This window comes from Pezoporus flaviventris, unplaced genomic scaffold (assembly GCF_033815535.1).
Source record: "Pezoporus flaviventris isolate CSIRO_AGI_PZ_B2104156 unplaced genomic scaffold, CSIRO_AGI_Pfla_v1 ptg000501l, whole genome shotgun sequence".
Taxonomy (NCBI): Eukaryota; Metazoa; Chordata; class Aves; order Psittaciformes; family Psittacidae; genus Pezoporus; species Pezoporus flaviventris.
Genome location: NW_026893048.1, coordinates 160,433 through 182,753, shown reverse-complemented (window position 1 = coordinate 182,753; position 22,321 = coordinate 160,433). Strand labels below are relative to the sequence as shown.

At 44.4% G+C, this 22,321-nt stretch overlaps 1 protein-coding gene and 1 pseudogene across 1 annotated transcript; one reads left to right on the top strand and one right to left on the bottom strand.

Annotated features, from left to right (window-relative positions):
* Positions 1 to 3,577: 3,577 nt before the first annotated feature.
* Positions 3,578 to 4,577, bottom strand: LOC133263853 (olfactory receptor 5F1-like; annotated as a pseudogene).
* Positions 4,578 to 8,359: 3,782 nt separating this feature from the next.
* Positions 8,360 to 20,826, top strand: LOC133263854 (olfactory receptor 5G25-like). The gene is made up of 3 exons (XM_061443711.1): positions 8,360 to 9,253; positions 20,290 to 20,543; positions 20,655 to 20,826. Exons 1-3 carry the CDS (start codon positions 8,360 to 8,362, stop codon positions 20,824 to 20,826), a joined length of 1,320 nt encoding a protein of 439 aa, XP_061299695.1.
* The last annotated feature ends 1,495 nt before the right edge of the window (positions 20,827 to 22,321 follow it).

Genomic DNA, 22,321 nt, shown 5'->3' with positions numbered 1-22,321 from the left:
AGAAATGCCAGGTGAGAGCTAGGTGGGAAAGCAAGATGGGGGTCAACTGCCAGAAGGGAAAGAGGTGCAGGCATGGGCCAGTGTAGGACAGCCTGCAGCAGAGATGACAGGGCTCTGGCATGGCTGAAAGGCCCAAAAGAACAAAAGACCTCTGTGCCCTGGGCTATGGCAGTTGCCTCTTTCATCAAGGCCTATGAGGAGAACTTTCATTCTCGGGATTTCAGGCTCTGCTTCTCCAAGGGCTGTGGTCAGGGCTTGGCCTTTCTGCATCATCAAACAAACCAAGGGTTTTCTCGCCATCAGACACCTGCACTTTGCCTTTCTCTCCCTCTAATCACAGCCTCCAGTTACTTGCTTTAAAGAGTCCCTGGGGAGGCTTTGTCAGTAACAGCCCTCAGTGGGGCCCATGAATGCTGAAGGCACTTGGGGCTTTGTTTCTGAGTTGGACTTCTTGAGAGGTTTCCTCAGTCTCCTCTCAGCACCTGAGGTTCAAGGACTCAGCCACCATGGGACTCCTTAAACCCTGATGAGCCATGTCTCACCTGTAGTTTTTGTCAAGTCTTCCAGATTGTCTTCCAGGGAACTGGGGAGGTTTCTGGGTGCAGGAAGATTACAAAGGGCATCTGATCGAAGTTATTTGAAAGGCTTACTTGAAAGGAAAACCTACGAAAGATGGGAGGAATGAAGGACGCGGTGTAACAGGCAGGACAGTGGCAGTGCCGTTACAGGGGAAGATCGGCATTCCTTTGGGATCCCCCTTGTGAAAGGTCATTGGATTGGCAGAGGTCTCTTGGGAGGGAGGACAAGGACATGTTGTGCTTACCTTCGATAAAGGTGCCAAGGCCAACCCAGGGGAGCCCAGGCTGTACAAGCTGCCTTTGGTGAGGCGTGTGCCAGCATCAGAGTCCTCTTGGGTGACACCTCTGGGCACCTAAAAGCCGTCCGAAGGGTAATTCCTGCCTGGCCAAGCTGAGAGCCTGCAGTTGTGCGTGAGGAGGCAAAGAGTGGATGTGGTTTCCCTCAGCTTCAGCACGGCTCTTGGCACGGTCTCCCTCAACGCTGCTCTACCCAAGGGAAGCCATTGCAGCCTGGGTGGGTGGACCAAGAGGAGGGTGAAGCACTTGTGTCAGCAGAGCCAGCTCCAACAGTTGAGGAGCCACCAGGGACATCCCAGGCACCAGGAGATGCAGGTGCCTGCTCCCGGGCTGTCACCTCTGCAGCCACCACGACACCACAAGGACCAGCATCAGCCAGGGCCCTTCTCCTGCCGCAGTACCCACAGAGCCAGCAGTGCCACCATGAGTCAGGAATGTTGGGCGCTGGGCCCCCACGTGAGGGCAGACCAGGTCGACAACACCGCAGCGGCAGCAGGAGGCCAGAGAGACGCTGCTGCTGCAGTGCACGGCTCTGCGTGTGCAAGGTGATCTCAGAGAAAACTCCAGGAACAAACTCATCAACAAAGTTTTCCAGCTGACAAGCAGGTATTCTTTCTTGCGGTGTCGGCAGACACGGGGATAGCTCCTCCTGATGTGTGTCCCCCAATTGCCACACAAGCCATACTTTCATAGTCCCTGGGCATACATACATATTCATAAGGCTACATATGGACTACATCATTTTCCAGAAAGTTCCCCCCATGTGTACAGAATTGTGGTGGTGGTGTCTGAGGGTCGTTTACTTCTTCCAACAATCTTCATCACTTCTGGCCCCCTTTGAGGTATCATAGAGAAGTCATGGAGGAGTCATAGAGGAGTCTTAGTATCATAGAGTCATAGAATCATAGAATCATAGAATAGTTAGGGTTGGAAAGGACCTGAAGATCATCCAGTTCCAACCCCCCTGCCATGGTCAGGGACACCTCACGCTAAACCATATCACCCATGGCCTCATCCAACCTGGCCTTGTACACTGCCAGGGATGGATCATTCACAGCCTCCCTGGGCAACCTATTTCAGTGCCTCACCACCCTAACAGGAAAGAATTTCCTCCTTAGATCCAATCTAAACTTCCCCTATTTAAGTTTTAACCCGTTACCCCTTGTCATAGAGGAATCATGCAGGAATCATAGAGGAGTCATAGAAGAGTCAACAGCAGTCATACAGGAGTCATAAAGGAGTCATAGAGGAGTCATAGTGAAGTCATAGAGGAGTAATAGAGAAGTCATAATAGAGTCATAGTGGAGTCATATAGGAGACATCGTGTCATATATTCTTAGAGGTGTCATAGAGGAGTCATAGTAGAGTCATAGATCAGTCATAGTGGAGTCATAGAGGAGTGTCGTGGTTTAAACCCAGTCAGGCAATTTGTTCACTCACTCCCCCTCTTCTTTCCCTCCCCCTGCTCCCGGAGGGATGGAGAGGAGAGTCAAAAAGAATGCAACTCCCACAGGTAGAGTTAAGAACAGTTTAGTAACTAAGGTATAACACAAATCACTACTGCTACCACCAATGATAATAATAATGATAAAGGAAATAACAAGGGAAGAGAATACAACACCTCACCACCAGCCAACCGATAGCTCACTCCCCAGGCCCAACCAAGCACTGACCCATACCTCCTCCAACCCTGCAGTCTCCCAGCCCTTCCGGCTAACTCCCAGTTACATCCTGGGCATGACGTGCTGTGGTATGGAATACCTCTTTGGTCAGTTTGGGTCAGGTGTCCTGTCTCTGCTTCCTCCCGGCTTCCCCTCCTCCCTGGCAGAGCATGAGGCTCACAAAGTCCTTCGCCAAACCAAAACATCATTGTTATCAGCTCTGTTCCCAAGCCGAAAGTCAAAACACTGCACTGCATCAGCTACCAAGGAGGAGGAAAAAGACTGCTACTGCTGAACCCAGGACAAAGCACTTCAAAGCACTTTGAAGGATTAAAGTGCAGCAGGGAAATCTTCAAATACCTTTGAACATTCTTTGATGGATAGTTGATTGGTCTGTGATTATGGAAGAAGATTCCAGGAAGTTCCTCTCAAACTTCCCTGTTTCCTGCAGCTTTAGGAAACTTTTCTTCCTTCTCTCTCCTCCAAGCCTCCTTGGTCTGCCCTGTGTGTTCTCCTGCATGCTCCCATCTGTCATGGGGATTACCTGGAAGCACTGAAATTCACCTAAAGTACATAGATCACATCTCATGGCTGGAAGAGGTACAGCACTTGGTAGAGTGTCCACCACACTGATGAATGATGTCCAAGCTGTAAGAGACCACAAGTGGGCTCTTGAAAAGACAGCTGAGAAAATAGTCCAAGTCCTCAGCAGAAATCTCACAAATGGGTTATTTTAACAGGACTGAGCCTTGTCATCGTATTTCCCTTCAAGAAAGAAGCAATTTAGGGTTGCTTAAGCAATGGCAGGTACATAAGAAAGACCGGCACTTTCTTGCCGACAAATATTCAGGAACAAGTTGGACATTTTAGCATGTTTCATCACAAATCATCCTTTGGTGGCTCTTCAGTGAGTATGTGTTTCCCTTATTATGAAATACACTATCAAGAGGCAAATGTATAGCAAATTAATCCCACATTCATAAAGGTGGTCTACAAAACGAATAATAATATATAGAAGTATTATCACAGCTTCTCTCCAACCTCAAAAAGACTCAAAAAACACCAACCCCACTCCCATCACTGTCTAAGTGACAAACCATTTACCACTTTGGCAGGGAAATAATCATTCTCCCCACTGTTCTCTTCAGAGCACTCTTTATCTCCTTGTTCCTCAGGCTGTAGATGAAAAGGTTCAACATTGGGGTCACCGTGGTGTAAAAGACAGAAACTATTTTGTCCCTGCCCAGGTTGTAGCTGGAGCTGGGCCGTAGGTACATGAAGATAAGGGTCCCATAGAAGATGGTGACAACCACTAGGTGGGATGCACAGGTACCAAAAGCTTTGCCCAGCACAGAGCCTGTCCTCATGATGGTGAAGAGGATGTGGCCATAGGAGATGAGGATGACTGATATTGTGGCGACCTCCCTGAAGCCCCCCAAAAGCAAACAGCAACACTTGGTTGAGGGAAGTATCAGAGCAAGCCAACTTTGAGAGTGGTGGCCCATTGCAGAAGAAGTGGTCAATGACATTGGGGCCACAGAAGGACACCCTCAATGCAAAGTCTGTGAAGATGGCTGAATTAAAAAGCCCAACTGCATAGGACCCAGCTAAGAGGGAAACACAGACCTTCTTGGACATGAGGATGGGGTAATGCAAAGGGTTGCAGATGGCAACATAGCGGTCATATGCCATCCCAGCTAGGAGGTAGCACTCTGTGATTGCAAAAGCAGCATAGATATAGAGCTGTAGGAAGCAGCCAGCAAAAGAAAGTCTTCCTTTCAGACAAGAGGTTCAGCAGCATTTTGAGTGTCACCACGGAGGAGTAGCACAGATCCAAGAAGGACAAGTGGCTGAGGAAGAGGTACATGGGGCTCTGAAGCTGGGAATCGAGCCAGACTGCAGCAATGATGCCAAGGTTTCCTATCACGGTGGTGACATAGATGAGCAGGAAAAGCACAAAGAGGGTAACCTGGAAGTCGAGGCAATCTGTGAACCCCTTGAAAACAAACTCTGTCACTGTAGTCCAGTTTTCCCAGGCCATCAGTGTCCAAGAGGCTCCCAGTTCCCAGGCAGCCGGGTGGTTTCCATGGGCTTGGTTATGATGACTTAATCCCTTGCTTAATTATTAGTGGGGTTTAATCCTGTACTCTGTAGATAATGAAGACATTCTCTAATGAAACACTGCCAGGCACCTTGGCAGGATGCTTAGGTGGTCCACAACCACCTGCCCATGCAGGGAGTCACTGACTACATCTACCACTCAAGCTCTTAGACCAAGCTTTGAATATATGTTCTACCTTCACACACCAATTTCAAAGGAAGTCTGAAGCCAACAAAACAAGTTTTCCCTTGGACATCACCGTGGTCTTCACTATGTTTCCATCTGCCTGCAGTTTTCTCCACATTAAGGGAAGAGCAGCTCAGGTTGACTGTTGTGATAATACACAAAGTAAAGGAATATTAACTTTCATGCTGCTTTTCAGGTTGAAGAGGTCCCAGAGACTCTTTTCATTACCCCAGGTAGCTCAGCATCTGCATTGTTGCTCCTTAGTCTAAGTGCTCAGAAATAAAAGCAATATGTTGGTTTTCATTAAAAACAACTGATTAATAACAAGGTTAGTGGCTACTTTGGGGGCTAAACTGCATCTCAATAACTGCTCTCATCTCATAAGAATAAATACATAGAAGAGACAGACGGGCATATGAATTTATCTTTCCTTCTCTTCCAGCTTCACTAGTGACTTGTTAAAAATGTGCTTTTCCCTTTAATTTCTATCATTCAAATTACATTTTAAGCAAACAGCAAATACTTCCAAGCAACTGATTTCATGTCAGATTAAGGTCAGGAAGTAAAACTTCCTTTTAGAAAGGATTTATAACATAACCATGTGTCTCAAACACAGACATTTGAGAGGAGTTTAAAACTAGTTCCACCACCATCCCCCAAAACAGTACCTGAGATGCCACTTCTGGTTTCCTGTTGAAGACCCAGCCTGTTTCAGGCTGAGCTATTATTGTGCCTACCTCTTGTTCCTTTCTGCAAGGAAATCATTCAAAGACAGAACCTGCACCTTGTCATTGCTGAGGGGAACTAGAAAGGCAACAATACAGACAAATAGAGCATATCCTATTGAAATTGTCTATGCTGATCTCTTAAATAGGATAAAATACATCCCCAAAAAGGATTGTGTCAGGAGAGGGGGTAAATACATAAGATATTAGACATTTCTTCTGTACATGTTTATATTTGTCCCGTATAACCATTACCACTAAGCAAGGAGATGTTTGCAAAGGGCTTTTACTAAGACTGGAAACCCATTACCACACCACAGTGCTACCCACATACTCAAAAACATTATTCTACAATTGTATTTGGAAAATGGAGGTGATACTAATGACTAGAGAGTAACACTCCAGTATAAAGTTCAATTGATCACTCTAATTCCCTCACTGAATAGACTATCTCCTATTGTGCCCATGCAGGAATATGGTCTGGATGGAGAGGGACTGCCAGAGCAGTGAACAGTGTCTGGGCTGTTGGGTGCAGAGGGTAATGGGTTCTACTCTGCAGGAACATGGGGAGTGCCACAGGGGTTTGTCTCCTTAATCTATCTAAATTGAACCGAAGGAGAACACCACTGTGTGCAGGGACCATCCCATGGTACCTGAGCAGGAAAAGCAGAGCAGGAACAGAGACCTAGGCCAAGTTCAGCCAAGATTCCAGAGCATCAAGCGAGTTGGAGACTATGAAGCACATCCAAAACCAAGCCAACACAGGTCAAGTCAATCCCCTGGTCAGGTTTAGGTCCAGCAATTGCGAGGGAAGTCCACAAGCAACCTCAGATCACCATCAACAGATTCCATAGATGTGCACAACTAATGCTAAACTGGAAACCAGAATTTCTCAAGCATAGTGCAACCACCTTGGGCTGAGCTTAAATAGAGATGAGGGGTAAATGGGTGGAGGGTAGGGATGAAGCGCCAGCTGAGGCTGCTCAGGTGGATAAAGGCCTATTAGCTCACCCTGGGACAATTCATCACTGCTTCAAATGCCCATTTCTCACCCTTCAATACAGTGGAAGCCCTAAAGCACCAGCTCAGGTGTTGGACATTCAGGCACTACATGTGGATAATCCTATTGGGGCTGGAAAACTGGGGGCGCAAGTGTGCACAGAGGGACAGCAGCAGCTCCAGAGAAGGAGTCACTTGTTCTTCGTGTTGTATTTAGGGACCCTCTGCAAGATCAGGAATGTCTCTAAATCCCTCCTCATTCTGTTGCCAAGGTGAGACCAAAACCATTGCATAGTCCACAAGTATGCCAGAAGCATCCTATGAGCTGCTCAGCACTGCTGCTGTGTAGCTGTGCTCTGGCTTGGCTCATCCACTCCATGTCTCTCAGATGCCCAAGTACCACAATGCCTTTCAGAGGTGATTTCACACCCTTTGCTTTTTTCTTCTCTTCGTTTTCCTCAGGTAAGTCATGAGCAGCCCTGGAGGCTTCCTCCCAGGAGAGCACAGGCAACTGTATTTACAGCCCAGAACCACAAGCTGGGCTCTTGGAGTCTGAAGGAGTTCACCTCTCTTCACATCGGGTGCTTAACAGAGCTGATGCTGGCACGTAGATGTTCTCTGCTGCTTTGGGGATTAACCCATGGCTCCCATCACTCGGTGGCAGACGGAAGTCACAGGAGGTAACATCAACACAAAGCAGAGCCTCACCTTCATTGAAGCAGTGGTATTTCTTCTTCATGTCCTCAGGTCCTCTTTGGGAAAGCTGTGTCAGAAAACAGCCTTATCAATGTGAGTTCTTTTTATAATAAGAGGGAGCAATGTCTGATGCAGGTTGTGTTTCTTTTACAGAGGCTGCTAAAGCAAGAAGCACTGATTTATTCAAGAGTTAAATGAAGATGAATCTTATTTTGTTATAAAGAAATGCAACACTGCAGATTGTCAGCAGAATATAGTCACTGACTAATATAGTCAGTAACAAATCAGCACATTGTAACATCCACTCCTTTTTAATGCAAGCAACTTAATGCTCATAGGTTTAGGATGCTTCATTGTGCTGAAGCTCAGAGAGGTATAAATCATGTGAATTTTATCTGTTATGAATAAAGTCAAATAGTTTGATAAATGTGATTTGGTGACTAGAATGATAACTAAAAGGCAAGGGAAAATGCGTGCAGTTAATTCACGTGTAAACTGGATTTCACTGGGACTGGGACTTTCTATCCCCCTGGTTTACATGCGCTACTATGAGGTTTTCAGGTGTCTTCTGACCAAATTAACTCTGAAAACTGAAAAGTGAAAGTGAAGAAAGATCTGATTCTTTTCTTTAATCTGAAAACACACGCGCTTGAATAAATCCATAGTTTTAAGAGTCCTAGCATTGAAAATACTATTTGTTCCTAGAATGCGGTCCCAGTTCAAGATACCTCAACTGTATAACATAAAATATATATAATTTGGGTTAGAAAATATAGTGGAATATATAGTAATGTAGCAGTTAAACTGGTCATTGTTTCAATTACAATATGGTCCAAAAGTGCCTAAATAAATCCATTGTTTTAAGTGTTCCAGTATAGAAAACCAAAAATGTCATTTGTTGCTTCAGTGTGCTTCCTGTTCCTTTATAAATACACTAAGTGAAGACCAGAAAACCATATGATTTTGGTTAAAAAGACAGAATAATATATGAATTCAAACAAAATGTGGCACTTAAAAACGTGATTGATTGGAGTCAAATATGGTCCAAAAATGAATCTCCACTTCTAAAAACTCTTATGTTTCTCTTCCTTTTGCCTCAGCAGGTAGCACCAGGTCATGGAAGGAAATCAGACCCAGACTGAATTCATCCTGTTGGGAATTACAGACAGCCCATATGCACAGACCCCTCTGTTCGTGTTGTTTCTGTTGATTTACATTGTCACTTTGGTGGGGAACTTTGGCATTATCATCTTGGTTCGGGTGTCTCCCAGCCTCCACACCCCCATGTACTTCTTCCTCACCCATTTTGCCTTCATTGACATCTGCTATTCCACAGTCATCTCCCCCAGGATGCTGGCAGACCTGTTATCAGAGGACAAAACCATTTCTTTTCTTGGCTGCATGATGCAGTTCTTCATGTTCTCTTTCTTTGCTATTAGTGAGTGCCACCTCCTGGCCATGATGGCCTACGACCGTCACGTTGCTATCTGCCAGCCCCTGCTTTATGTGACCATCATCTCCAGATGTGTCTGCTGGCAGCTGGTAGCATCATCCTACCTATTTGCCTTCCCCAGTGCCATCATCTTCACATGGTGCGTGTTTGGAGGTTCCCTCTGTGGTCCCAACCGCATTGACCACTTCTTCTGCGACGTCGTCCCTGTGCTAAAGCTCGTGTGCTCCGACATGCACAACAGTGAGAGGGTCATCTTTGCCTTCGTCACCATCAATGTGGTGGGCACAAGTGTGGTCATTTTGCTCTCCTACATCTCTATCATCCACACCGTGCTGAGGATGTGCTCAGCACAGAGCAGGGTCAGAGTCTTCCACACCTGTGCCTCCCATTTGACGGCTGTTTCCATATACTTTGGGTCAGCATTCTTCATGTACCTACAACCTTCTTCTAGCCACAGAAGCCTGGATAAGGTGGCCTCCATCTTCTACGCCGTAGTCACCCCCATGCTCAACCCATTCATCTACAGCCTGAGGAACAAGGAGGTGAAGCTGGCTCTGGTGAGGTGCAGGAGAAGGTTCTTAAATGGCTGGCAACATAGAAGAGTTCTGTCATCTAGGACATGAACAGCTCATCCTAACTGAAGAAGACTGCGATGCACTAAAACAATGATATTTTCCACTAACCCTCATGACTTTATTTACGTTCTTCCACAATTCCTGCTCAGAAGCCAGTGACAGTATTGAATGAGAAAGAGACCCAGCCATCACATCTTCCTTGGAAGGAAATCATTAGGAGGGGAACCTCAAACTTCAATTCACTTTGCAGGCACCATCCTGGAGGTAGAAATTACCTTCAATTATCCCAGGCCTCTTTCCCTCACAGGAAACACCAATCAGCTTTACTGAGTTACAACTTTTGTCACTGAAAAAGATGTCTTTTTCTTGCATGATTCTTGACCTTGTCCTTCAGCTCCAATAAAATTCCTCCCTCTTACCTGCGAGTTCTTTACCTGCTGCTGGGGTGGGAGGGAAGAGGCAGTGTAGTTTTACATTTGCTTGCTGAAAAAGAGTCAGAGAAAAGGTTCCAAAAGATTCATTGCATTTGTTTGTGCCTTTCAAAGAGAAGAAGCTGGTGGGAGTCCAGGTCTCAAGATGCGCCTTTGAATATGAATTCCTCCCCAGGCTGCAGCTTCACAATAAATTTCACTTCAAAGAAGAAATTTTAGACAATATAATTCAAATCAATGGATCCTCCCATTCAATTTAAGTGGAGTTTTACATTCATTTGCAGTGCTCTTTACTTAAATGGTGAGATAAATGGAATTCCAGGTAGAGATCTGCACCCACATCCCATGTCTATGCTCAGTTTGTTCTAATGCATACCAGGAAAATCAAATGGTGTATTTCACTTACCAATGAAGCCTGTGGCACATTTCCATAGAGGAAAGGCAATCCTGAACACAGAATCGATGGTAACTTAGAGCTGTCTGGGTCTGAAAGAAGCCAAAACGCACTGATGTCGGAGAATGTATCTTTACTGGTTGTGACTGCACATTAACCTATGTTTAGGAGGTATGTGGGTGATGAACAGTCTCTTTCATGATCTTTAGCTGTGGAAGAGCATTTTGACACAGCTAGTAAGAAGCTCAAAGCTGAATGTCCAGTGTAATTCTAAAGAGACCAAGAGGCAGGGAAAAAACTCTACAGACAATAAGATAAATCAGACTGTCTGTGGTCTTCTGGCACAAGTCAGCTGTAGAAACAAAGCAAGACTTAGAAGTGGTTCAAAACAAAGTCTGGAGGCCTAAGGAATACCGTAGGGAAATAATACACCTTGGCATCAAGTGAAGCTCTGATGTCCTGTCACAAACCCAGCAGATTTCGACAAAGCTACTTCCAAAGCAAAGTGTTATCAAACTACTGAAGAGCATAAGTCAAATATTACCTATGTTAAAGGAGAACGCAGTAAGGACCAGAGAATAATACTTGAATATAAGGAGGGAAGCCCAAGATGGAGATATGTCCTGGGTTCAGCAGTAGCAGTCATGTTTTTTCCTTTGTGGTAGCTGATGCAGTGCTGTGTTTTGACTTCCAGCCTGGGAACAGTGTTGGTGAAACCGATGTTTTCAGTTGTTGCTAAGTGATGTTTACCCTGACCAAGGACTTTGTGAGGCTCATGCTCTGCCAGGGAGGAGGGGAAGCCAGGAGGAAGCAGAGATGGGGCGCCTGACCCGGGCTAGCCAGGGAGGTATTCCATACCACAGCACATCATGCCCGGGGTGGGGGGTAACTGGGAGTTACCCGGAAGGACACGGGCTTCCAGGTGGGACTCGTTTCTTGGCCGGTGGTATCGTATTCTCTTCCCTTGTTATTTTCCCTTATCATTGTTGTAGTTGATAGTAGCGGTGGTGATTTGTGTTGTACATTGGTTGCTGGACTGTTCTTGTCTCAACCCGTAGGAGTTGCACTCTTTCGATCCTCCTCCCTGTTCCTTTGGGAGCAGGGAAGGGGAGAGCCCTGGTGGGGGGGGGGGGAAGGGGGGGGCCTCGATTGTTGTCAGCTCGGCACCACTCACTGGGAGTGAGTGAACAAGTTGCCTGACTGGGTTTAAACCACGGCAAGATAAGACAAGACACCTCAGGCCACATCAATTCCCCTGGTCAGAATCAACTCCAGCAATTGCTATGCAAGTCCATAAACAAGCCTAGGTCACCATCAAAGGATTCCATACGTGTATACACCATCCACAAAAATCAAAACCACAACTCCTCTAAAAAAGCTCAGCCTCCAGGGAATGAGCTCAAATAGAGACTGGGGGGCAAAAGAGTGGGGATGGAACCCCAGCTGAGGCTGCTCAGGGGAATACAGGCCTGTTAGGTCACAATGGGACAATTCCTCCCTGCCTCAAAATGCCTGTTTTTCACCCTTGAATACAGTGGAAGTCCAGAGGCACCAGCTCAGCTGTTGGACATCCCGGTACTACATGCGGATAACCTCACTGGAGCTGGAAAACTGGGCTCTCAAGTGTCCACAAAGGGACAGCAGCAGTTCCAGAGATGGAGTCACTTGTGCGTCATGTCCCATTTGGGAATCTTCTGCAAGATCTAGAATGTCTCTAAACCCATATTCATTGTGTTATAAATTAGGACCACAACGGATCATAATCCAATTGAATTTTATTAATTATAGCAAGTAGAATATGAGCAAAGACAGCGCTGGACGACAGGGGAGTCTGCGCTCCGACAACTGCCGTGCTGAACAGTTCTAACAGTCCCTTTTTATCAGTCCTCCAGTTCCGCATTCGTATCTTCAACGGAGTACTCTGCGCATGCCCCAGTTGCTTGAGGCTGAAGGCTTGAAGTCCTCCTCGGTTACCTTTAGATATCCTTTTCCATATATGGTCTTCAACTTGCTGTGCAATAATTTTTAGAATTGTTTTGCAAAAGCCCTTAGTAAGCGTCTCGGTTTGTAAATAATTTTGGTGTCAACTTATGCAAGTAAAGCACTTAAGCAAAGCAATAGTTGCCCCCACCCATATGTCTGCCAGTTTTTTTTTTAGAACATCTTGCAGATATTTCCTCAAAACTTGCAGATGTTTCCTCAAAACTTGCGCAAGCGGTGTCTGGTTTAATCTGCACAAGCGACCACGGTTATCTTTTCTTTTGTTGTCTAATCTTTACATCAGGCTTAGCATAAATCTTAATAAACAATACCATAGTCCCTAGTTTTTCACAATCCCCCCTTTTTCTTTTTATCCTATTATTGTTTATTAGATGTTACTTTCATTTTCATTCTCAGTACTGTAAGCTAATTTGTTCCCACACTCCCAACACTTATCATAACATTCACAAGGTAATACCTCGCAGTTACATTCATAGCATTTTCGTGGTATAGTACATTCACAGTATTCTTCCTCTTCATTGATAGATACCTTCTTATACTTTGTTTCGAATTTTGTAGTTAGAATAAGCAATTTGGCTATGTCAAGCCTTTCCTTAATAAAATGTAAAATATAACGCAGTATACAAGGTCCAAATACAAGTCCTAAGATTAGCATAATAAGCGGTCCTGCTAAAGTAGATAACAAAGTGGTTAGCCAGGGTGAAACATTAAACCAGTTCTCATACCATGACCTGCCCGCCTCACGATTGTTCTATTTTTGCTAAATCCTCATCTACAGCCATCTGCAAACTTTGTAATTCCTGACCTTTTACTAGGGAGGCTATGCCTGTGCCTGCTCCAACTCCGCCCGCTATCAGCAGTGTAGCTAAGGTTACCACTGTAATTGGCTCTCGTTTTTGTCTATTCAGGTCTCCTTCAAAATGGTGTAACACCTCCTCAGAGGTGTGATAGATCAGACGAGGAACAATAATCACCTGTACGCATTTACTGACCAGCCTGAGGCTATTGTCTCACATAAAGTTCCACTATGAATTCAGGTGGCCCTGGGTCGCTAAAAGTGGCTATTGTTCTCGTTCCTTCCCAAGATACTAGTTCCCACTTAAATGGTTCATGTGGGTTTTCCCCTTTTGCCTGGGTTATTATCAATATCAAGACTAATGGTATACCAGGAAAAAGGGTGTTTGTCAATTTTGCCAATTTAAATATATTCTTACCAGTCCTGGGGAAGTTCGGCCATGGCTGCTTCTGCATCCCATTTTTCTGGCTCTTTTCTCCACGGTTTGTTTCTCTTCTGCCTCGCCCGTCGACTCGGTTGCTTCGAGCCACGGGGTGTACCATCTTCTCGGCAGCAAGGGAATTCTTCAGGAGAATAGCTGTTTCGGGCTTTTTGCCTGCTTACATAGGCTTCCCACTTTACAGCCTTAATTAATGGGGCCAAGCAAGACATGGTTAGTACTTCCCTCCGGCACTGGACAGCCACGATTTCAGTCACAAAAGGGACTGGTTGATTTGAGTGGTAACAATAATATTGGGGGTGTATTCCCTTAGCAAAAATATCCCACCATTGGGGGAATCCTTTTACAATTTCTCGTCTTTGTTCAAATTGTTTTAATTTCCAATCGGTTAACCATCTTTCAAATTTATAGCATTGTTCACAGACTCCGTTCGGAGGGTACCCCTCATAACAGTGCACCCACCATTTGTCCTGGCATACCTTGCATTTAAAACATACAAATGGATAACAATCACACTGTGGGTTGCTACACCTTAATCGTAGGTTTTGTATATAATTGTTCCTTATTCCCGTGGGGTCTCTATAGTCTATATCAGGTTGCATGGGTATTTAACAATTCTTACGACCGCACTTGGTATGTTTCCACAGGTAATACACTATTAAAGACATTATAACAGCAATTGCAAAACAAATCACACACTTAACTCCAAAGGGTAAAGCTTTAAAATAATCAAACCAAGTCTCTATCATAACTTTATCTTCTTAATATTATCTTGGTATCACCTGGTGCACTGATTACTTTCCAGTGGGGTTTCGTCACTGGGCCTTTAATGCGACTGGCATGAGTCCATCCGCGCTCAGCAGTCCGGACAGCTGTTTCTTCCACGATTCGTGATGACCCGTCTATAAATAGTATCTCTCCACATCGTAGTTCTTCTTCCTCTAAGTCTGGTCTAATACGTGTCTGCTGTTCAATTGTTTGAAAGCAATTGTGCAATAGTTCATTACCTTCTCCTGGGTACAAAAATTCAGCGGGGTTAACTGCCCCAATAGTTTTTAAAGATAATTTAGGGGATTCTACAAGTATTCCCTCATACTTTAATAATCAACTATCTGTAAGCCATTTTTCTGCTTTTTGTTGTAACACTCCCCTGATGTTATGAGGTGCATATAAAACTACTTCTCCATTAAAGGTAATGCGATTCGTTTCCTCAAGTACTAAGGCAGCAGCCACAATGATTTGTAAACAACTCGGCCAACCCCTGCTCACAGGATCCAACAGCTTTGATAGATATGCCACCGGTTTCTTTTGTCCGGCCCATTCCTGAGTTAATACTCCGAATGCCGTACCTTCATGTATGTTAACAAATAAATGGAATGGCCGCTTTAAATCTGGTAAGCTTAAAACCAGTGCTTGGCTTAGTTCCCTTTTGAGATTGGCAAACTGCTCTTGATCTTGTGGGGTCCATTTGGGTAGTTTGTCTTTAGACAGTTGTTCATATAAGAATTTAACTTTAAAGCTGTAGTTCTCTATCCACTGCCTACAATACCCAAATAGCCCTAATGCCTGCCTAATTTGCCTCTTAGTGACAGGCATAGGTAATTCCAGAATTCCTTTAATGCGTTCTGGATCCAATATCTTCTTGCCATTAAACAAATAATGTCCCAAATACTTCACCTTTTCCTCCACAAATTGTAACTTTTCCTGTGATACCTGTAGTCCTTTTTGTGCAAGAAAGTTTAGGAGTCGAATGCTTTCTTTTCTTACATCCTCCTTATTCCCTGCTATGAGTAGATCATCTACATATTGTAACAACACATTTCCCGTTTGGACCTGGTATTCCTTTAAGAGCTCTTCCAGGGCTTGTCCAAACAAATTAGGGGACTCCGTAAACCCTTGGGGAAGCACGGTCCATCTCAATTGTTGTCTACGGCCTGTCTCTATGTCCTCCCATTCAAAAGCAAAATAATCACGACATTCCTCTGCCAGTGGACAGGCCCAAAAAGCATCCTTTAAATCAATTACACTATACCAGGAATTATGGGGTCCTAGTTTACTTAACAATGTGTATGGGTTTGCTACTACAGGGAACCGGGTAATAGTTCTTTTGTTTATTTCTCTTAAATCATGTACGAGCCGATACTTCCCATTTGGTTTCTTTACAGGCAGAATGGGAGTATTAAAGGGTGACATACAAGGCTCTAAGACTCCTTTTGCCAACAATCGATCGATTTCTGGTTTTAATCCTCTCCGTCCTTCTAGGGAGATGGGATATTGTTTCACCCTCACAGGTATGTGGGGTTCGGAAATCTGGATCTTAATTGGTGGGATTTCCAGTCTACTTATTGTATCCGGAGAGTACCAGACATCGGGGTTAATTTGTTTTTGATCATCCACGGTCAAAGGATAAGTAGACACTGTTAGTTCATTATTTTTTACTTTAATTTCTAATTGCAATTCAACAATTAAATCTCGTCCTAACAGATTAAATTCTGCTTCAGGGACGAGCAAGAGTTCACCTATTCCAAATTTATTTTCAGTTTCGAATACTACATTTTTGATTTTGCTTACTTTAAAGGGTTCTCCTTTTGCCCCAATTACTTGTACTTTTTCAGGGGAAACTTTACATCCCTCAGGTATTTGCTTAATAGTTGATTTTTCAGCCCCAGTGTCTACTAAAAAGGTGAACTCTTGTTTATGGGGACCTATTCTTAATTTTATCAAGGGCTCATGATGACTCCGGTCCCCTAAGATATAGAGCCCCTGACTCCCCTATTCTGTTTTCAACATTTCCTCATCCCTGATCCTTTGTCTGCAATTCTTCTTTATATGTCCCTTCTTTCCACAGTAAAAACAATATCTCTGTTCCTTCTCTACTACTACGTTCCCTTGTTTCGTTCCAGCAGATCTGTGTTCACCAGTTCGCCCTTTGCGATCCTCTCTGACCACTGCTACCATCATTTTTACTTGTCGCTTGCTGCTCTCTTCTTCCCGCCTTACATAAACTTTCTGAGCTTCTCTCAGTAATTCATCCAGCCCTCTATTCTGCCAGTCTTCTAACTTTTCAATCTTCTTTCTGATATCTTCCCATGATTTTGCCACAAACTGAGTTTTGAGGAGCGCTTGCCCTAAAGGGTCGTCTGGATTTACCCCAGAGTACAGCTGAAGGGCTTTCCTCAATCGTTCTAGCCACTCAGTAGGGCTTTCATCTTTCTTTTGCATTTCATTAAATGCTTTATTGATATTCTGGCCACGGGGTACTGCTTCTCTAATTCCCTGAATTACTATAGTTCTCAGATCCTGCATATGAGTTCTGTGTACCGGATCTTGATTATCCCAATTAGGTCTTTGGAGTGGCCATTTAATATCTGCTTGGGGTCCCTGGACATGTTGAGCATCCCACAGTCTCATTCCTGCTCGTCTGATCATATCTCTTTCCTCAGTAGTAAATAATTGACCAAGGATAGATTGCATCTCATCCCAAGTATAAAGGTTTGGTCCCAAAAATTGATCTAATCTTTCTGCCACTCCGAGTGGGTCCTCAATTAAGTTTCCCATCTCGGTTCTTTTAAAATCTCGTAGGTCAGCCGAATTTAAAGGTACAGAAATATATCCGATCACAGGTTGAGGTCCCCCCATGGGTATTTCCCTTAGAGGATACATCTGAGCTGCCCCTTTTTGACTTCTAGTTACGCGTCTAGGAGGAGGGGGAGACTCTTGTTCCGACTCTGGTGGGGGAGTGGATGCTCTGGGGGCCTCTGGAGGGGCTGTGGGAGCAGGAGGAGGAATATAAGGAGGGGGGGTCAGAAGGGTTTCATCCAATTCTTCCTTCCTTTTTCTTTAATTTAGTTTTCAGTTCATTCAATGGATAAAGTCTAGTTCCTGGTTTTTCCAGCCAGACTTCTGCATATTGACTCTCCTCCGGGTTAAGGGTTTTTTTTTACTATTAACCCAGAGGTTTAATTGCTGTCTTACCCAATCTTCTTCTGACCCATAGACTGGCCAAAAGACATTTTTAAAAATCTTCTTCCCTCCCCATATCTTAGTACAATATTCTATCATCTTCTGCTTATCTTTCCCTTGGGTTCCAGGGAAATATCTCCAATTATCTAAGATATATGCCAGAGGGGTATTCTTAGGTACAGTAGGTACCCTTCCCATGGGAGCCGAAGGCTTGCTGCCCTTCGCCCCCATCTTCTGGAATATCCACAAACACACACTCAGTCACTCCCCTTGTTCCTGGCCCAGTCCCTCGCGGGAGATGGAAAACGCAGTACTTAAGGGTCCACACTCGCTTGGTTCAGTATATCGAACCTCTCATTTGTTATATTCCAGGAAACCCAATCCCGCCCGAACGGCAAACCCACGAAAAATTTCGCAATATACTTACGCGTCCTGCGTCTTCGTCCGGACTCCTGTGCACAGAATTTTATGGGATTTTACCGGTTTCTCCTTTGCTCATTATTCTAGAATTTAGGTTCGTCGGTAAGGTTGGGGTGAGCTGTTGGTCGCGGGGCCGCGAAATGTCGCGGGGCGCCTCCCCGGAGGACCAAAGCCCACCGTTCCTTATCCGAGTCACGGCACCAAGAAATTGTAATAAATTAGGACCACAACGGATCATAATCCAATTGAATTTTATTAATTATAGCAAGTAGAATATGAGCAAAGACAGCGCTGGACGACAGGGGAGTCTGCGCTCCGACAACTGCCGTGCTGAACAGTTCTAACAGTCCCTTTTTATCAGTCCTCCAGTTCCGCATTCGTATCTTCAACGGAGTACTCTGCGCATGCCCCAGTTGCTTGAGGCTGAAGGCTTGAAGTCCTCCTCGGTTACCTTTAGATATCCTTTTCCATATATGGTCTTCAACTTGCTGTGCAATAATTTTTAGAATTGTTTTGCAAAAGCCCTTAGTAAGCGTCTCGGTTTGTAAATAATTTTGGTGTCAACTTATGCAAGTAAAGCACTTAAGCAAAGCAATAGTTGCCCCCACCCATATGTCTGCCAGTTTTTTTTTTAGAACATCTTGCAGATATTTCCTCAAAACTTGCAGATGTTTCCTCAAAACTTGCGCAAGCGGTGTCTGGTTTAATCTGCACAAGCGACCACGGTTATCTTTTCTTTTGTTGTCTAATCTTTACATCAGGCTTAGCATAAATCTTAATAAACAATACCATAGTCCCTAGTTTTTCACAATTGTGTCAGCAAGTTCAGACCAGAGCCTTTTGCATGGTCCCCAAGTATGTAGGAAGCATCCTATGAGCAGCTCATCACTGCTGCTCTGCAGCTATGCTCAGGTTTGGCTCATCCACACCACGTCTTTCAGATTCCCAAGCACCACAATGCCTTTCAGAGGTGATTTCACACCCTTTGCTTTTCCTTCTCTTTGTTTTCCTCTGGTAAATCATGAGCAGCCCTGGAGGCTTCCTCCCAGGAGAGCACAGGCAACTGTATTTACAGCCCCAGCACCACAAGCTGGGCTCTTGGAGTCTGGCAGGAGCTCCCCTCTCTTCACATCAGGTGCTTAACAGAGCTGATGCTGGCACGTCGATGTTCTCTGCTGCTTTGGGGATAAACCCTTGGCTCCCATCACTCGGTGGCAGAAGGAGGGCACAGGAGGTAACACCAGCACAAAGCAGAGCCTCCCCTACACTGAAGCAGTGGGACTGCTTCTGCATGTTCTCGTATCCCTTTTTTTGGGAGCTATATCAGAAAGTAGCCTTACCAATGTGTGTTTTCTTTATCAGAAGAGGGAGCAATGGCTTATGCAGGTTGTGTTTCTTTTACATAGGCAGCTAAAGCAAGATGAACTGATTTATTCTTGTTTTGTTATAAAGAAATGCAGCATTTCAGATTGTCAGCAGTATGTCATCACTAACAAATCAGCCTTTGGAATCAACCTGTTTTAACATCAAGTACTTTTGAAAGCAAGCAACTTAATGCCCATGGGTTTAGGGTGTTTCAGCATGCTGGAGCTCAGAAACTTATAAATTATGTATTTATCCATGGGAATGTTATCTGTTGTGAATGATCTCAAATATTCTGATAAATGTGATCTGGTGAATGGAATGATAACTAAAAGCCGAGGGAAAAATGTCTGGAGGTCATTCATGTGTAAGCTGGGATTTCGCTGGGAATGTGACTTTTCCTTGCTTCAGGTTTACGTTTACTCCTATGAGGTTCCTCTGAGGTGTCTTCTAACACAAATTGCCTCTAATCTTAAGGTGATTGAAGATCTGATTTTTTCCAAATATAAAGAACAGATATCTGTGAATAAATCCAGAGTTTTAATTGTCCAAGCATAAAAATCTGAAAAATGGTATTTGCTGCTTCAATATGCTCTTTGATCTTTTTGAAATATCTCAACCTAAAACCATGAAGTACATAAAATTGGGGTGAAAAAATGTAGTAGTATATACTAAAATGTAATAGTTTAAACGGTCACCGATTAGAGTTAGCATGGTCCAAATCTGAATCTCCATTTTTGATCAGTTTGATGTTTCTCTTCCTTTTCCCTCAGCAGGTAACACCTGGTCATGGGAGCAAATCACACGCAGACTAAATTCATCCTGTTGGGAATTACAGACAGCCCACGTCTGCAGACCCCTCTTTTTGTCTTGTTTCTATTGATTTACATTGTCACTATTTTGGGGAACGTTGGCATTATCATCTTGGTTCGGGTGTTTTCCAGCCTCCACACCCCCATGTACTTCTTCCTCACCCATTTTGCTTTCACTGATATCTGCTGTTCCACAGTCATCTGCCCCAGGATGCTGGCAGACCTGTTATCAGAGGACAAAACCATTTCTTTTACCGGCTGCATGATGCAGCTCCTCACCTTTGCCTTCTTTGCTACTATTGAGTGTCACCTCCTCGCCGTGATGGCCTACGACCGGCATTTTGCTATCTGCCAGCCCCTGCTTTATGTGACCATCATCTCCAGCCGTGTCTGCTGGCAGCTGGTAGCATCATCCTACCTATTCGCCTTCCTCACTGCCATCATCTGCACATGGTGTGTGTTCGGAGGTTCCTTCTGCAGTCCCAACCGCATCGACCACTTCTTCTGTGAGCTTTTCCCTGTGCTAAAGCTCGTGTGCTCCGACACGCACAGCAGTGAGATGGTCATCTTTGCCTTCATCACCGTCAATGCAGTGTGTGCAAATGTGGTCATTCTTCTCTCCTACATCTCTATCATCCGCACCGTGCTGAGGATGTGCTCAGCACAGAGCAGGGCCAGAGCCTTCCACACCTGTGCCTCCCATTTGATGGCTGTTTCCATGTACTTTGGGACAGGATTCTTCATGTACCTACAACCTCCTTCTAGCCACACGAGTCTGGATAAGGTGGCCTCCATCTTCTATGCTGTGCTCATCCCCATGCTCAACCCCTTCATCTACAGCCTGAGGAACAGGGAGGTGAAGCGGTCTCTGGTGAAATGCGGGAGGAGGTTTTTCAGCCGCTGGCAACATAGAAGACTTCTGTCATCCAGGACATGAACAGTTCATCTCAAGTCAGAAAGCCTATGGGGCACTAAAACAAAGGGATTTTTCCCAATAATCCCAATGATTTGATGTAGATTCTTCCAAACTTCCTGCACAAAACTCAATTACATTTTTAAATGAGATATAGATCCCTCAAATCACATCTTCCTTCCTTGGAAGGAAACCAAGAGGAGAAGAAACCTCATACTTCATTTGTCATCATAGTCAACAGCCTGTAGGAAGAAATTACCCTCAATTATCCCAGTCCTCTTTCCCTCACAGGAAACACCAATCACCTTGATACAGTTGTAACTTTTGTCACTGATAAAGATGTCTTCTTCTTGCAAGATTCTTGACCTTGTCCCTCAGCTCCAATCAAATTCCTCCCTCTTACCTGTGAGCTCTTTATTAAAGCTGCTGGGGTGGGAGGGAAGAGGAAGTGTACTTTTATATTTGCTTGCTGAAAAAAGAGTCACAGAAAAGGTTTCAAAAGATTCATTGCTTTTGTTTGTGCCTTTCAAAGAGAAGAAGCTGGTGGGAATCAAGGTCTCAAGATGCGCCTTTGAATGTTAAAGGGAATCCCTCCCCAGGCTGCAGCTTCACAGGAGATTTCATTTAAAGGAAAAAATTGTAGACAATATAATTCATAATGGAGGATGATGAACTGTGCTGAGACCACCCAGTGTTAGGGACATTTTGGGCACATCAGGACCTCTTCCCATTCATTTTAAGTGGTGTTTTACATTCATCTGACATAACCTTTTACCTAAATGGTGAGAGAAATGGAATTCCACTTGGAGATAAGCACCCATATCCCATGTCCATGCCCTGCTCATGCTCAAGCACACCACAAAAACCAAAATATCTATTTCATATAAGATTTAAGTTTGTAGGAAGCTTCCATAAATGAACGAACAAAGAATTGATGGTAACTGAGAGCTGTCTGGGTCTCAATAAAGCCAAAACACACTGATGGGGAGAATATCTTTCCTTTAGCTGTTGTAAGTGAGAATTAACTTATATTGGGAAAGTATATGGATGGTGAACAGAATTTTTATGTGCTCAGAAAAACAACAGTATGAAAGCATAAACTGTCATAGGTGTGGGGGCAACGTGGCTTCGACCTGCAGTCAATGACGGAGCCAGAATCTGTATCCTTAAATGCTAAAGGGCTTGGCACCTTTGATATCAGAGAACTTCCTTCAAAACTTTCACCATATCTTGTTTTCTTCCATTTTGCTGGATATTTTGGCTTAGACTATACATATAGAATCATAGAGCCATAGAAAGCCCAGGCTGGGCCTCAAAAGATCATCTGGTCTGAGCTTCTGTGAAAACAGGAGTCTAAATGAGCAGTGTCATGTGTAGGGCTCATCACTGTCTGATGAATTACCCATTCTGGTGTCCTTATTTCCTCTTGGGTTTAAGAAAGCTTCCAAAGCAGAGACAACTGAAATGGTCAAACATTTACCCAGACTGGATGCTACTTCACTCATAGAGGACTGGATTG

Coding starts and splice junctions, on each gene's coding strand:
- LOC133263854 (XM_061443711.1), top strand. CDS start 8,360: ATGGAAGGAAATCAGACCCAGACTGAATTCATCCTGTTGGGAATTACA. Junction 9,254..20,289: donor AGGAGGTGAAGCTGGCTCTG/GTGAGGTGCAGG, acceptor GTCTGCTGGCAG/CTGGTAGCATCATCCTACCT. Junction 20,544..20,654: donor ATCCGCACCGTGCTGAGGAT/GTGCTCAGCACA, acceptor ACCTCCTTCTAG/CCACACGAGTCTGGATAAGG.